Here is a 17828-nt window from a genome sequence, read left to right as displayed (position 1 = left end):
CCGTGGTTTTTGTATTTCAGATGATTTGAGAGTGTCGACTCCTAAAATGAATTCCTCAAATAAGAACTCAAAGTGCAATACAAAATACCTTGGTACAGGACAAGAAAATGTAGAATGGTGACAGTAGTGTGCAGAGCTATAGAGATGAAGGCCTGCTTTTGTCTGTTATACATTCTCATAAAATGCACTGAAGGTCAATATTTCTATATCTTATGAAGAAACCTAAAGCTGCGGGAAATATGGGCAATGCTACAAGCAAAAGGGCAGCTCATTAATCTAGTCACAGTGGGGAAGCAAACCGAATTCGAGGACTTAAATGTCTTTCACCAGGATAAGCATAGGAGATAGAATATGTCAAATCTTAAGGTCAAGCAGGTGCTTCATACTGATGTATTCTGATAAGAATAATCATCTTAAAATTGATCCTAAAACTACTTGAAACTGACTCTTGGCAAGACTATTATTTGCATGGCTTATGTAGGGCAGACACACTTAGAGGACACAACGAGTATAGCACATAAAACACACAGGATACTGGATTTGTAAAGGAAAAAACAAAGAAGGAAATGTGTTGTGAATCCTGCTGTGAACAAACAATCAAGAAAAGTAAGAGTAAGCCAGTGACCTTTAGAAAAACATCTGTCATCTTGCTCTGTGTTTCTTAACTGTAGTGGGGCATTAAAGATGTCAGTGATTTGGCACCGTTCATAAAAATGTATTTTAATTGCAGTAAAGTAGTTTATAAAGTATTTAAAAATACATTCTGAGGTGAACCTACATTGTAGAGCGTGTTGTATTATCATAATATATATTTATTGTTGTTGGTTTTTACTTTTTTTTGTCCTTTCAGCTTATCCTGTGAGTTCAGGGTCGCCACAGCAGACCATTGCCCTTCCTGACACAACCATCCCCAAATTCTACCGGGCTTGGACCGGCACTGCACAGCTGGGGATGGGAATGGGCTGTTAGGGGTTCAGTGTCTTGCCCAGAGAGACTTTGACATCCAGGGCTTGGGATCTAACCCCTGACCCTGTGGTCCTTTACCAACTGAGCTACAGCCGCCCCCCGTCGTTTTTTAATGTTTAATAAAAGTAATAAGATGTTCTGACTTCAGCTTCTTCATGGCGTACATCCTCATTTCAGTGAAACCTTGGTGCTGTTGCAGTTTAAAATGAATGATTAGTGACACAAGAAGTATTTGTGCACTCGCAGTAGCTTATGATCGAACAGCGTCCTGGTCCTGGAGTCTTAGGCCAGTTGGCCAATTCCGGGCTTGTTTGTAAAAAAATCAACAGTTTCTTCTCCCTCGGCAACTAATGCCAAATCGCCCTGGAGCAAGGCACTTAACCCCTTACTGATACTGTTGCACGGCAACCACCAGCACAAGACTGATTGCGGTGCGGCTCCCTTGTGTGGTTGTAGCTGTGCAATGAATGAGATGTAGGTCACTGCAAAAAACACTATAAACAAGCTGTCAAAACATTCCCTGAGCAAATAAACATTAAATGTGATATAAAGACAAAACCACGATGAAATCATTCTCTTGCCAGTGTGTCTGTGTGTGTTTGTGCAGAAGAAAGAGAATGTAAAATAGAACTTGAACTGCCAAACTGTACCAAATTTATTGTGGTTTGGGTCAAAAGGCAGTAAAGGAATAGTTCTAAATTTTGCTAAAATATGCAAATAAGGTTACTTGCTGTGAGTAGATGAAAAGGCTGACACCACTTTCATGTACCACAAACAGCAACACCGGCTCTGTGTGAAGAAAACAAAGTCCACCCACCAGAAACTCACCTCCAAAGATCATCACCAAAGATCACCTAATAAACAGGTTATACAGTCGCTCATTTCTTTACTTTGCACAAAACCTGGACTTTGAGGAGTCTTGGCCTGTTGCCTGGCAACCTAACAGTGATTTTTCTGCAAATTACTCAGCCCAGCCAAGAGATATTCTGGTACATGACCCCGTGAAAAATGACTAATTGTCCTTTTACACTGTCTTTTGTGCCGATTAAACAAACTGGACATAATGTGTTAAGTTAGCTTTAAAAGCTGCTGATAACTGGGTTTCTCCACCCTTTGACTACAGCTGACCTTCTTACTGCATCCTATCTTTGCGCTAAAGCTGAGCCATCCACCTGCTGGCTGTATCTTTATAATTAGTGTAAGTGGCATCAATCTTGTCATCTAGCCTTCATGAAAGAATGCAAATTAACACATCCTCCAAAAAGCTGAACTCTGTCCTTAATTCAATGCAACAATTATATATGGTACTCTGCAGTATTCACAAGGGTGTAATCCTCATCTAATTATCAGCCTAAAGAATAGAGATTGGTCATACATTGGAAATGGCACTAGAGTAATGAATGTATAGCCTATATGCTAGATAATGCATGAAATAGCCATCAGTTGGCGGATGGAGTTTATTATTTCCCCATTCACTTATGCTAAATTATAGTTTGGCAATAGGCAGTTTTGTTTTTGCAGATGCTATAGAGCCTAAAATCCTTTTCATTTACTGGGAGAGAGTTTCAGTTGTTTACACAAAATAATGACTCTGCTTGTCTAATGAATATTTAGTCAGGCCTAATTAAATAATCAATTAGTCAGGCTGCATCCCCGCCCCGCCCCGCCCCCCCGAGGGCCATGTCCTGCAGGAAGGCAGGCACGCCTTCAGTGTCTGATCACATCTCCCGAGCAACATGTTTCCTCCTCTGGGCGCCCAGACGGCTCAGCTGTTGTCCCCCCCCCCAGGGACAGACACATCACCTCTGAATCCGAAAGCCTTCAAAACGATACAAGTCGCCGTCCCAAAGTCGAACACCTTTTCAGCTTAATGGTGAGCACGCAACGATTTAACGTTCACAGGGTAATTGTCCGTCAGCACATACGTTTGCAGTCAGCACCAGATGGTCCATGTGTGCACCCTGATAGTCCGATTACCCGTGTACGGTAAATCCAGGGCCTAGCGTTTGCTGAGTGGGGGCAGAGAGACGCGTCGAGTTTAATACTAAGCTGTTGTTCAGTGCGGACCCTTTGGCTGCAGGCCGCGCTTCAGCTTTAAATGTGTGAGGAGCCGTGTTGCTGACCACACTGACACTTTCCCCGTCACTCCAGCAGACAGGCCAGAGCATATGGACTCCTTCAGAATAACTGATTACAACTGCCTTAGACGGTCATATACACACATAGCGACTCAGAACATTGGAAACCGGACGAACAGTCTGCTGTGCAAGTAAGTATGATAACACGAGACAAAAATATACCGTGAAATTACTGGGAATTCAGTACTGAATTATTATAGACACATAGGGAGATTACATAGTGAAGATAAGACCCTGAGTGCCTGAATGAGAGAACCCCCTCCCACACAATATTGCCCAAGGTTAAAAAAAAATCAAATGGTGTTTACTTATGTTTCATGATCTATGATTTTAATCAGGCTGAACACACGGTCTCTGTTGTATTAAGACATGAAAAACAGTAACAAGATCATCTAGTTTGTATCGCTTTTAAAATCAAATCAGTCTCAACAATATGTTCAGATACGGACTGTACTGTAGTTGTGGAACGAATAAAGTAATTTAGCCGTCATGAAAATGTTGATAGTTTTATGTGATACACGAACAATTATTTATTCAAGTAAGTGTAGGAGTTATGAAAATAATTTAGAAACGCCCCGTCTTGCACTAGTAATTACTTACTTAGAAACTCTTGTTGGATCTGCACCAAAAACTAATCACTCATTTTTCGACTGATGGCCAAACATTTAGCCAGACGTAATTAGAACCTGTCAACCAGAATGCTAGATTACCCGCACACTTTTGCCTGTGGTGGTGGTAACAATACTTTTTTATATATATAATACTTTTGTAGTACTGTATGTTTATTATTGCATACTCACTCACTTTGTTCAACTGGATCAGGTTATTTCATCACATGCAGCAGAACGTCTCATGTCACTTTGCTTTGCACCATTTGCACCATTTGAGTTTCAGCTTGTATCGTAGCAAGAGAAAAATTGAACAAAAGAAAGGCTGATTACTTTATAAATGAGAGCTTCCCTTGAGAAGGGGTAGGGGGTTTGGTAAAATTGTGTTTGCCTGATTGAAGTGAGCTCAACAGCAACCACACCTGTTAACACCTCGGTGCAGTTAGCACAGTGTTAGTGAGCATCAAAAAACATGTATTTGGTTCCAGCCTGATGCAGTAAGGAAATTGTAAAGCCATTCTCTCGTCTGCAGATGTATTGCATACTCCCCTACTATTGGATCCTGATTATCTGACCACACTGCCTCACAAGGCTTGTTGTGTTTCCTTTATGCAGGGCTCTTAAGGCTCTGTGTGGCTGAACAAGTATGTACTGCAATTCCCATAAGCACTGTACAAGTGTTACAAACAAACAAAGACGCACAGCCTTGCATTATTGAGGTTCTCCTCCAGAGCACCAAATAAACAGGAAACACTATACAATACTGCAGGGGGTGGGGTGACTGATGAAGGTATTGCCTCACACAAAAATGAGCAATTCATAGAGGTGAAATCATGCTGGTGAAGCTGTGCTGCTGCTGGGTCTGCCCTAATTTAACCCATGGTTATGCCTTCTTTGAAGTATTATGCTCTGGAAAACATCCTGCGGCAGCAGTTCTTTCAAATGTTGCTGGGGTTTATAGAGAACAAAGAGTAATAAATAGATTTGCTGTATTTGCGTATAGGTTGAGGTGGACATGTTAAAGTTTTCAGGCTCCTCCACCTAGTTTGAGATCAGATTCAAAATGATATAATTTTTCTCATGGTGTTACCCACTGAATTGATGTTTTGCCACTGGCATCAGTTACTGCATTTTAAGTGGGAAGATTGATGTGTGGGGTTAGTTTTCAGGGCTGCAAGTCCTGGGCTCTCTTCAGTGTTATAACTAATTAGTGATGATCCAGATAACTACCCAGGGAGCACAAGTGATCAGTCCAACAGCGTCTGTGGACAGCCGCCTGCTGGTGTTTGGCTAATCAGTCCAGTGGCTCTGCAGTGGCATCAGTGGCTCAGCGCTGTGTCAGTGGCGTCCTGCTGGTGGTAGAGCAGTGCAAATAAATAGATTTTTCTGTAAGTTTGAGGTTTAGCCAGACGATATCGGCGTCAATGTTTCACATGATCAAACAACGACTTCTGGTCCATTACGATAAATCTTGAAGCTCAAGTGATTTTGGGTTTGAAATGTGTTAAGGAATATGTTTGTATTCTCACGCACCTAATGGTGATGGCAGTTGACCTTTTTTCTGCTCTAACCTCCTACGAAATGGGCCATCATTTACCCGATCCATCACAATAATGTTGTCAGAAATGGACTGTTTAGCAGTGGCCCGGACAGAAAAACGAGTTCTATGTCAGTGGATTTAAAGGCTGTGTGTTTACTTTGCAGTGAGACTTACATTAGCTAAATAACTTTTCAGAAGACTCGCAGGGAAACGACTGGGGTTTCAGAGTGAATTGACTTGCCTGTGACAGATGAGCTACCAAATTATTGGTGACTTTAAAAAAAAAGGACCTGGCAGTCATCATGTTCATCTACTACATACCTCAGTCATCTGTAGTGGCTATTTGCTTTCACTTTTTGATTTAATCATATTCTGCTGCTTCATTGAGATGAAGAGACTTGTTGATATTACTTGGAAATGTGTAATGAGAGAAAAGCAGCAGATTTCATCAGTGTAGGAGGCTAACAACTTGAATATTGATATTTTTGTTCCACTTTATTTAACATGCCATAAAACATAACCTTCGAAAAAGCCATCCCCAGTCCCCAAGCAGGCAAACAAAAGTACATTGCACTCACAATGCTGCACCACCGCATTCACTCGCTGCAGCTGTCAGGGTCTAAGAAGTTGTGAAGCAAGGAAATCATAATGAGAAATTACCATACACAAGGAGGCTTGCGCTATTTATCTCAACAATGTTTGTCTCAACTTACACCTGTGCGTCCTCATTCTTGCATAAGTGCCATTACACTGTAACTGGCAATTGCGCCTCACTCACTAGCCAAGATCTTCATCACTGTCTGTGCGCTGATGGCTTAATGAGCCAAACTTTGCAACTTCTGGAAAAAGAAGGAAATTCATTTTTTCTCATTACATGTGAAGTTAGCAAATGTTTTCAGATGTGTCCTAGTTTATTGTGAAACTGTTTTCTTTGAACTTTTTTTTATGTGAATAGCCTTATTTGGTCTTGTTTTGTTGAATGTCTGATGAATTGATGAATCTACGGATCTTCTTTAAAAGTAATGGACAACTTGTCTACTAATGGATGGACCCACGTTGACACATTGTATTTGCTTGTTTTGTCCAAGCAGTAGAAAGTTTAACAATTTTTCATACGATCAGAAAATCTGTAATAAAAGGGAAAAAACTACATAAAATAATTTCCATATCAGACACATAATCATTAACTGTGTCCTCTCAGTGACTCTCTCAGTCATCATTCAGGCAAGGATTTAGCCAGCTCACCTAAACCTCTGCCCTCTGCACACCTACATGATTAGTATGCTAAAACTTGGGTCAGCTGAGCTATAATAAAAGCAGGATGCTAGAGGAGACAATTTGATGACCCTGACTTGTATGATCTTGCTTCTGACCTTATTGTCCTTATCACATGAACCACTCCTGCTTGTCACCCATGGTTCAATCCTGACTGATCGATACCTTCGGGACATTTTAGTATCCCAGCAAACATTCCCATCAGTTTATTTAAATGGAGGCCAACAGTATAGATTACAATAATAGGATGAATTAGTACTGAGAGCAATTCTGATTTAAATGAACTTGAAACACTACACAATTAAGGATTAATGTGCTTTGGGGTCTAAAGTGAATTCCTCATGCAGACTGTGAAGAACTGAAACAGTCTTTAGTGTAAATTGCACTAAACTAAATTAGCAGCAGTGCATTAGAGGTAATTGTGAAAATTTACTATTAGGATCAGACGTATCGATTAAAATATAAACCCCTAGGGTTTGCATCATGTTGCATCCTCTAAGAATTCCTGTGGAAATTAAAGGAAAAAATGGCAGCACAGTACGTCCTCATGGATTTTTATTCTCCCGCTAACATTGATTTACACATACTGCTTGTTGACAATGTCAGTTTGCTGTCAAATCAAGGGTAATATAAGATGGTTTTCTTTTATCCTAGTTGTCTCTGTCATTTTGGAAACACCACATGATTTTATAGTAGTGACTTAAGGACATTTTGTGGCTGGTAGATGAAATGGTTTATTGAATTATAGGTTAACTTTTGATGGCATTACTGGTTATAGATCAGGCAACACCACTGTAGCTACAGTGCTACCTATAGCTGTTTTGTAATGGTTCATGTCATAATCTGGCAGCACAGTGGTGGAGTGGTTGGCGCTTCACCAAGAGGTGCCTGGTATGAATCCACCTTCTGGCGGCAGCTTTTTAGTGTTGAGTTTGTGTGTTGTCCCAGTGCTTACATGGGTTTCCTTCAGGTACTCTGGTTTCCTCCCACAGTCCAAAGACATGTATGTTAGGTTAATTGCTGACTCTAAATTGCGCATAGGTGGTATCTGAGTGTAAATGGTTGTCTGTCTGTCTGTGTATGTCTCTCTGTGTTGGCTGTGAGACAGACTGGAAACCTGTCCAGAGTGTACCCTGCCTCTCGCTCCATGACAGTTTGGCTAGACGTCTAGCCCACCAGCATCCCTGAAGAGGATAAGTGGTTATAGATGATGGATGAATATTAGAATCTGGTTTTGGTCTTTTCAATGTATTTGATGGTTTTAGATTTTTTATATGTATGTTTTCTATCCTTTTAGATTCCACTTTAGGTTATTTTGGGGATGTCATCCTATGCATTATTTTATGCCTGACTACACCTGCCCATATGTCAAAGTGTCCTTAGGCAAGACGATGAGCCCCCAAACTGGCCTCAATGGCTGGGCATTGAGGTTGCACAAGCCAGCACACATCTGAGTGCAGGTCCCAAGTCTGGAAAAATTCTGGTGGGTTGGGTCAGGAAGGACATAAAGGAGTAAAGAAATCCTAATGATCAAATGACTTTATGATCATCTTGTGACATCTTGTGTTACTCTTGTAATATTATTCGTTTCTGTCTGGACCAGGGCATTTAGTTCGACACTACTTTAAATGTAAAATAAAGTTTTTAAAGTGAAAAATTTTAACCATATCCGACTTTTTTGCTGCTTGATGCTATGCCATTTTGGCGGCACCCCTTGTGGTGCTGGTTCTCGCTGTGTTAATGCATTTCCCCCCTTCAAAAGTTTCAGAAAGGCTCTGGGTATTCATGCAGAGTTAATGTTTGAATAAAACCTTAGGCTTCCTCACACTGTTAAGAATTGTAGTGAAAGATCTGTGAAATTTGGTCCTTAATTAGTCCACAGTACTGTGAAAAAGTTTGAGGCACTTATTGAGTAAAGTTTAAGTTATGTTTTTTTTGAAGGTTGTTCCAAGAAATGAAGAAATTGCCACAGTTCTTCTGTGTGGATTTAGGCTGTCTCCTTTGTGTTTCTCTCAGATCATGTAATCCCCAAACTGACTTGATGATGATGCTGGGATCGGGGCTCTGTGGGGGCCATGCCATCTGTTGTAGGGCTCAGGCTTCATGGTGTGGCAGAAGATTCTGCTTTACATGCCTGTATGTTTGGATTGATATGTCTAAATTGATCATATTTATGACTTGAGAATCAGGACAAATATCAGTTTACATAAAAAAAAAAAAAAAAAAAATCAACGGGTTTTGGCTTGTTCCTTCAGAGGTCACCACAGCAGAACATGTTCCGCACATTGATTTGGCAAGTGTATTTATGCTTGATGCCCTTCCTGTCGCAACTCTCCATTTTATCCAGGCTGGCGGCACCAAGGTCTCCCTTGGTGGGTGGGTGGTGCCGCACCTTTTGGGGTGGGTTTTGAGCCCGCTGCATCCCAACCCAATGGTCTACCACGAAGCAACCAGGCCCCCAAAAATTTCAGTTTATATATATTTGTTTATATATTCACAAAGGTTATAGGATTTTAAGACTATTTATAGTGGGGGAAAAAAACAAGCCTTGTTTTTTTTCTCTTCTGATATTCACGTTTTTTTTAATTGTTTGTCTTCATTGATCAACATAGACAAACTGATTGGAACTTTGTGTTCTCCATCTGTCAAACTGGCCGATTGCCCTGCAGATTGTAGTGGTTCATCAAGTCTCCCTACTCTGCTTCAGGGGATGGGCAGGTAGCATTCAGTGGCTTTTTAGAGGTTTTTCACTAAAAACAGCTGTCTGCTGAAAATGACTCTGACAGTTAAGAGCTATACTCACTCAGGTGCAGAGATTTGTGTTTGCTGGTCTTTGAGCACTTCCTCTCCCTTTGTCAATAGTTATTTGACTCACTATTGATACAAAATATTCATGCATCATCAACTTATCTTGCTGAGGTTCACAGGGGAGCTGGAGACCATCCTAGCTCTCATTGGGCGTAAGACAGGTACAACTTGGACAGGTCACCATGATACCTCAGGGCTAATAAGTGGGACATATAATCATTCATATCTATGATCAATTCAGACTCAGACTAATTAACCTTACTGCATGTCTTTGGACTGTGGTAGGAATCTGGAGTAAATGTGAGCTAGCTGGTTCAAACCCATGACCTTCTAGCTGTAAGGCAGGAGTGCTAACCACTCCTCCACTGTGTCATCCCAATATAATATATTGATGAAGTTAAATTAAAATCTCATAAATCAACCACGGTGATATTTATCCTTCCACTGCAGCTAATAATGAATATGCTGCAAAAACTGTGCAAAAATAATTACAAATTTTGTCATCTTCTTTATTAAAAAAATTCATTTAATTTTCCTTACCTCCGAAATCAAGTGTCAGCTTTTGGATTTATTCAGTGAAACACAATACTAAACCTCATCTCATGTACAGTAATTGAGGTCTTCTGTGTGCCTGCACAGCCCTCATAACAATACTTGCAATCTCATTCACTTTATCACTCCCCCTTCTTCTGATATTGGTGTTCCATATTCAGCATTTTATTACTTATCACCATGCAGTTATTCATATCAGCCGTTGTGAGCTGATCAAGGAGCAAAATTTTTCTCTTGCAGGGAGGCTTTTCTGCTTTGTTGTTTTATCTCGTGCGCACGTATGAAAGGGGCCTGAGGGAAAAAGACAATGCTATCTGCTTTAACTCATCTCACTGCCTGGCACTAAGGTATCAGGCACCAGCAAGGGAGAGAGAATATTTAATCTGACACTGTCACTCTCCGTAGCAACCTCAAGGAGGCTGAGGCCGCTGTGACACACTTGGCGGTCAGCAGCACTGCATATGATTATGACAGCTGTTGGATTCATTGAAGCCTGCGTGTTACAGTGAAACTAAAGCTTCACAATAGCAGTGTGTGCTTTGACTGTCATCTTGCTTTTGATCAAGTTTTTAGTTGTAAAATAAAATATTTAGTTTTGTTGAAAACCACTTCTTTTTGCAACTCATTAATCAACTTCTCTGTTTCTTTCCACAGGTTATTAATATTCATGTGAACTACCTGGAACCATTTACCTCATCCTTTCTCCACACGACAAAAGTTGGGTTTGAAAGCCCCAGATCAATTTGGATTAAATGATAGTTGAGGGTAAAGATGGGAGCATTGTTTTATTTGAGGTTTGCCTTTGTGGCTGTTCACTTCATCCACTGCCAAACAGTTTGCAACACACCAACTTCTCTCGAATGGCACCCTAAACCACAGGCAGTCCAAATGATTTGGACGCTCAGAGGAAACCTCTGTCAAAGCGTTTCTGAATGTTGGGATTCTCGGGGGGGAGACGAGTCGAGTGGACACCCTTTCAGCTTCCCCCAAATATGCCCACTTCAGCTGCAGCATGAAGACAAACTGCTGATGTCTGCTGATGAAACACTGAAGTCGTATGGCATCGCACTCCTCAGTGTTTCAGAAGCTGACTTTGGAAGCTGTTCCACAAACGGGCTGATTAAAGATCAATTTCTTTTCTCCCACAACATAAATGAAAGTGAACCAGTTGATGCCAAGTGGCTCATCCCAGGTTATCATTACTTCATTGCTCTGCATGAGGGAGACACGCAGCTGTGCAAGCTTGGCTTAAGGCTCAATGTGTCTGTTAAAACACAACTTTGTCAGGGTTCTCCTCTGCTTCGACTTTGTTCAGGGAACGGTATTTGTCAAACAGGCCCCAGGGAAGGTGCCTACCACTGTCGATGCCACCACCGCTACTCTGGGAGGTTTTGTGAAAAGTTTGACGCTTGTTTGGATAACCCCTGTGAAAACAAAGGAGTTTGTTTGAGCAATGGATCCTCACATCCAAACCACAGAACATATGAATGTTTGTGTCCTCCACATTTTACAGGTAAGGACAAAAGTTATTGATCATGTGTGTCAAACTCGCCTAACTGATTAAATTAGAGCTGATATACTAAAATCGAGAGTCAAATATAGTTTATTGTGCAGAGCTGTTATTTTTTTCTAAAGCATTAGTGCATGAGCCAGTTTAGTGTAAATTATAAATAAAATTGGAAACTTTAACTACATTTCTTGGACACATCAGTTTCGTTTTATTCATTTAAGGCACCAACACTGATGCGTTATGCTAACTGTTTTAGTTTTTAGTTTCCATTTGTTCAACAAAACATTTTAAATAAATGGCACCGTGACTCCGTGCCTGCATACAAATGTAACTCTTTTTGTGTTACTGTGTAATAGCCAGCCAGCTCACGTCCTGTTTGTATTAGGAGTTAACTGCTCGGAAGTCACTGGGAAAGAAAACTGTGCCAGAATTTGTGAAAATGGAACATGCGTTCAGGCGTCTCCGACCTCCTTCAGATGCATCTGTGACACAGAAGTATCTGGTAAGCAGCTTTGATTCAACTGGTTATTGATTGTTTAGAAATCATTTGCCACTATGACAATGCATGTTATTGCACAATTTTGATCCCTAACAGTGGAATCACACGGAGAGAATCTGCTTTTCCTAATACTATAGGCCAAAGGCAGCAAGAGAGATTTTGCCACATCCCAGGTCCAAATGCAGAACCATATCATTTGCCTCAAAGGGGCCACAATCTTTGGAAAGGTCAAACCTCAAAAACTACGAAAAAAACCTATATCTTCAAAAGATCAGCATTTCCTTTCCTTCCTTCCTTGGATTGATCCCTGATCAAAGGGGATGTTATTTTTGTCATCATAACATATAGAGTGGCTTCAAATAAAAAGCTGGGGCTACACTGCTTGTTGATTAAACCGCAGAACTTTGACACTGGCCAACTTCTGCATTATTTTATGTACACTGGTCTAGAACCATGGAGCACAATAGTGCTGCATGTAATTTATGGTAATGTTCTTTTGTAATTTCTCCTACATTCTGTATAAATTGAAGCAATTGAAACAAGTTTGATAATCTCTTCAGGGTACACTACCCACTTTAGCCAAGTGAGTGCAACAGACTCCTAACACCACATCCCATGAATCATTTACATAAGAGAATCTGACACAATTGTATCACATTTTTATTGGCAGCCAAACCGTGTCCTTTTCCATGTCATTTAGACCAAATAGCGAAGGCTCATCTAAAAGGATTGGGTGGCACTCGCGATCTACTGTAGAGACCTTGTTTATGAGACATCGCCACTTCCCCCCATTATTTAGGTAATGAGTCTCATTTGCTCCAGTAACGTACGGTTAGGTTAATGGGTATCACACACAAATGGGTTACAAGGCCTGAATACTCCTCCGGCTGCCCTGGATATCAGTGTCTTCAGTAAAAACAAGCCTGCTATGAACTTTCTGGAGTAAAAACTCCAGGTGGCTCTTCATATTGATTCATTGTTTTGTTTGGAGCACAATTTGTCCTGGCAGCATTCTTGAAGTGTCATAGCGCTGCCTTTTGAGTCCAGCCCATGCTTTCAGCTTATTATTTTGGAGATGTGGTTTCAAGGTTACTGTCTGGCATCCGTTTTTATAGGAGCAGATTAAGGCCATACAGTAAAAGAAGCATTTCTTTTTTTATGCAGCCTGTGTATAGGATATGGAAGGAGCAAGTCTGAACTTATTTAACATAATAAAGAGATTAAAAGAAAAATGTAATTCTCAGAGAACGATTATGAGTCAGAGTTGAAAAAGATCAGAATAGTTTGCACCAACTCCTGTGTAACTTGAATTCCAAATGTTGAGTGAATAATACGCTGCCACACTTAAGGAAGGTGCCATATTCAACAGAGAGTGAATTCGTATTTGTTGTGTGTCAGTCTTAATATTTATCATCACACCCCCTCATGCTTTATTCCATGTGGCTACAACATACATAAGCGCCCTAGCATGTTAGCTCTGTTGCCATTCGATAGATAAAGTACAATGCTTTTTCTTGATAAAATGCAGAAAGTTGTCATTTATCCAATAACTAACTGAATTACTAATGGGACATTTACTGTAGGAAAGCCACAACAGTTGGCATTGAAAAAACATCTGCCCTTGTGCCGTTTGAGAACAGCAATTTATAAAATTCACATCAGAAACAAACTGGCGCCTTGCATGCACTCTCTGCCTTTGTAGCTTTTATCTAATTTGCTTTAATTGCAGCTGCTCTCTCAAGTAAGCACTCTCCGCTGGGTGCTTTCGCATAGTCATGGTGTCCTGCTGTCCCATCAGCTTCTTGGGAGTTCTGTGGAGTTTGTGCTTCTTCTACCTCCCTGCTGCAGCTGCCTCATTAATCAACTGGAAGTTAGTGGCTGCTCCATCGCCGGCTGCCCTCATAGGCCAAAGTCTATGCGCACAGAATAATGAGCCAAACTCATGGGACGTTTCAAATGAGATTTTCTTTTGATTTGACTCTCCTCTGCTCTGCCTCTAGGGTATTTGTGGCAAGGTATTACCATCTTTATGGGGCCATTTCAATTTGGTATAAGGTGTTAATTGTTTTTGCAGTCTTGTTGGCAGTAATAACAAATTTTAAAAGTTTAATTTAGACTATATATGCAGTCATTACCCTTGTTAAACAAGTTAATTAGACACTGACACGATGTTGTTTCTCTACTTATATTAGATTGCTGGAGTTCGTAATCTGTGCAGTAATAGGGCATTAGAGTGTTGTAGATGCCACCACAGGTACAAATGATCATTAAATAATAAACATTACAATATACCATGCATGATGTAGACATACCAGAATTTTTTTTATTTTTCTGTGCAGTAAAGCCATTATCTTTGTCATAAATGTATGTAACAGATTGAAATGTTTCTAAAATATATTTGTTTGATTTGGTGCAACGTTTAGTGCAAAACCAGTTAGGAAAACTCAATTTCTGTTGGAAAATGAGCTGCGGCAAAAGCAAGTCCCGAAGTTGTACACAGTATGATTGATGCCCACAGAGGAGGCTATGAGGAGCCCCTGGGATATGAGCACTTGTATCAGCAGGAGGATTAAAGAAAATATGCAAAGGACGAGCCACTGCAAAGATAAATGTGTAGGCTCCTTGTGAGGAACACAAAAATGAAAACCCTCACTGGGGAATAACATCAGATTTTATTCACCTTGAACTTGCAGTGAAGTCAGTCTTTTTTTTTTTTTTTTTTTTTTTTGTATCTTTTACATTGTTACTGTGGCATTACCCTGTCCTTGGTTAAGTTGGGTTTACTACTATCCTGCTGGATCAAATTGTCACATTTGCCATAGTGAAAACCCGCATTTTCTACTTTTACACATTGCAGATTATTGTGCTTAAAAAAGTTGTTGAGTGTAAATAACTATAGAAAGGATTTGGGCTTAAGTAGGAGAAGTAAAAGCATCATAATTCTGTCATTTATAATAAAGATATAGCACATTCTATAAACTGGAAGCATACTTTCAAATAAAGCAATTCTTTATATGGGACTATTTAGAATAATAAAAAGTTGAGACATAATGTTATATGCTGTCTATGCCCATAAACTGTGGATATTCTTTACATTATAGTGAAAAGTAAGACTGGTGCATTTTACTGTACAGGAACAGAGTCAGTTTGTAAAAGATCATCTAATCTTGAGGTACTGTATAAACACAACCACACAATACTATGTTAAATGTGTTACATTACCATCGCATAACAGATGACTGATAGCATTCCTGATTATGGCGCTGATCCAGACGCTCATTCATATTAATGCAACTTGGACACGTCACTGGACAGCAGCTGCACATTGACAAATCCTTCTGTGTCATGCAAACGTTTGATCCACACACTGCATGGAACATACAGCAACACTCTGAGATGGAGGTGATACTCCATCTGAAAGTCTAAGCAGGAAAAACACAAGGAGGGCACATGCTCCCTGAGAAAACCTCCAGTTTCAGGTGGAACTTATTTTTTTCACATTAGCAGTGTTTCTTACTACGCATTTGGGATCTCTTGGCTGAAATGAGTAAACATCTGTGTTATTTTGCTGTACAGGTTGTCCTGCTGCTTATGAAATATGCATAATAAATAATTTGCACATAACCAAGAAATTAAGAGCTTACTGTACAAGTGAATGTTATCTGTTATGAGACAGCTTAAACTGGCCTACCTTTCCACAACCCTGTGTAAACATTATTTCATTAACTGGATAACTGTTTATACTGTAGTTTAATTGCAAGAATATTTGCCATCTATAGTGAAAGAAAATGGCCTCTATCTGGCTCGATCCTAACATACCAGTCACCCTTTCGCTAATGTATATGTCATTTTAGTCATGTCTTTTCAGGCATAAACTTGTTCAAATTACTCTGAAGCCATTTCATACAAGCTCTTTGTTACTGTGTTCAATTTTGGGATAGATTGTGTGAATATATGATGGGCAGCTGTGACACATTATAGGTAGTAGACGTAAATGCACTATTCACACTCTGAAGCCTAATATGCAGCATCGTTGTCTTATCCGTCCTCTAGGACCACCTTGTATGAAGACGAAAGCCCCCTGTGATCCAAATCCATGCAGAAATGGTGGTGTATGTGAAGAGAGCCCCAAAGGATTTGTTTGTCATTGTCCAGAAAGATTCGCCGGTCTCTACTGCGACTCCCAAGTTGACACCGATTGCACGTCATATGCATGTCGTGAGGAGAGAATTTGCACCGCAGAGAAGCATGTGAGGATTTTATTTATTTTGTTTGTTTTGTCTTAGGAGGACATAAACAATAAATGGCACATGGAAATTAATATAGTGTCTTGAAACAAGACCAAATGACTTGCTTCTGAAGGCTGCGAAAGCAATTAGTGTTTCCTCCTGAAGATGAGCTAAGGGAGGGCGTGTTTGCTTCCTTTACCATTTAGATTGAATGAGCCAGTGCATATTTAAGTGCCAGTTTGAAATGGCTCTTAAGCTTTTTGTAATTGGATGCCTGCTGTAATTTTCTCCTTTCACTGGAACTGTTATTGTGGTCATACATTTTAGAGGCAGTGGTGTTTTTAATGTACCACTGGATACACTAGAGAAAATTCAGTAACGATCTAATTGTCTTTCTCTGACCTTTGTTTTGTTCATTACAGTTTGCCAAGTACACCACATATTTTCACAACCCACCTAAGAATACCAGAATAGAGCAAGCTAAAAGGGACATTTATCAAAATAATGCCTGTTGTTACTGCTGCTTGATGTCAACATTTTTCTTGAGGCTTAGTGTGAAATTCAAATTCCTTTGAATAACAAGTCTATGGGCTGTTACAAGCCTGCTACACATGAAACTCATTAAGCCTATTGATTACTTGCTTACTGAGCTATGATTATACTGTATGTTCTTGTAACAAATAATAAGTCTCTGAAGGCAGCAGTTTATCACTACAGTGAACCATTCTTTTATTGACAGTGTCTACTGTACAGTGTGTAGTCGAATATATGTGTTGTGAAATCTTTTTTTTCCCAAACTAACAGATGACCTGGTTTGTTTTGCCTCTGTTTGCAGGTCTCTGATTGTGTCTGCGCAGATGGTAATGTGGTCCCTGCATGCAGGAGGCAGCAGAACCTGTGTAGCCCATCACCGTGTCTCAACAATGCCACCTGTGTCTTCAGGGGAAATAATTATTTCTGCAGGTGAAACACATACTCTACAGAGATCTAATAGAGGTCACTCTCATACTCCCTTTTATAGATGATTGGACAGTCTTGTGAATTTCTCCTCCACTGTGACTGATTAGAAATCAATCTTTTACTCTTTTTTTTTTTATTTTTATTTTTTTGTTTGTTTTTTTTATTTGTGACTAGGACATACATTTTACATAAAGGTTCTGGGACTAATACATGTCTGTTGGGCAAATCTCATTGATGGCTGGTGATGTCAGCGCTGTCCAGTCTCCAACAGCAAAGGGATATCAGTGTATTGTCTGTGCTCCATAATGTAACTTATTGTTCAGTGTTGTAGAGCTCCATTATTATCCTAAAGCTATAAATAAAAGCAAATGAAGCCATTAAAACATTACTGGGTCACACTGACATTAACACAAACAAGGGCAGTATATGATCCTTGCTCTGCCTGCGTCGCTCAGCCCAAGCGTACCCGTTTCAATGACAATTTTTAAAAATGGCTGCAAAGAAGTATTTATTAAAAATATTAAATCAAAATACTGACGGTACTAGAAGATGTTATTAGGACACAGGATTAAATAGAGGGGGCTATTTTCAGCAGTTAAACCCTTTTAACAGAGACTGAAACTCCTGCTAGTGCTTAAACTCCTACTCTTTGTCCATGTCTAAACTTGAACGCTGGCTGAAATTGTACAGTCATTCAGGGACCTTGGAGTGGCAGAATAATAGATTTTCAACCAAAACTGTTG

General features: G+C 40.0%; 1 protein-coding gene across 1 annotated transcript in view; it reads left to right on the top strand.

Moving 5' to 3' along the window:
* The first annotated feature begins 2698 nt into the window (after positions 1-2698).
* eys (eyes shut homolog) overlaps positions 2699-17828 on the top strand; it is a 158296-nt gene continuing 143166 nt past the window's right edge. Inside the window, exons 1-5 of the mRNA XM_067522888.1 lie at positions 2699-3235; positions 10542-11400; positions 11783-11899; positions 15950-16146; positions 16961-17088. Of these exons, the coding sequence (XP_067378989.1) occupies positions 10659-11400; positions 11783-11899; positions 15950-16146; positions 16961-17088 (1184 nt within the window). The 5' untranslated portion in view covers positions 2699-3235; positions 10542-10658. The remainder of the gene's footprint in view (positions 3236-10541; positions 11401-11782; positions 11900-15949; positions 16147-16960; positions 17089-17828) is intronic.

This window comes from Channa argus, chromosome 1 (assembly GCF_033026475.1).
Source record: "Channa argus isolate prfri chromosome 1, Channa argus male v1.0, whole genome shotgun sequence".
In the NCBI taxonomy this organism is placed as follows: domain Eukaryota; kingdom Metazoa; phylum Chordata; class Actinopteri; order Anabantiformes; family Channidae; genus Channa; species Channa argus.
Note: the sequence above shows the minus strand (reverse complement) of the source record. Positions and strands in the feature narration are given on the sequence as shown.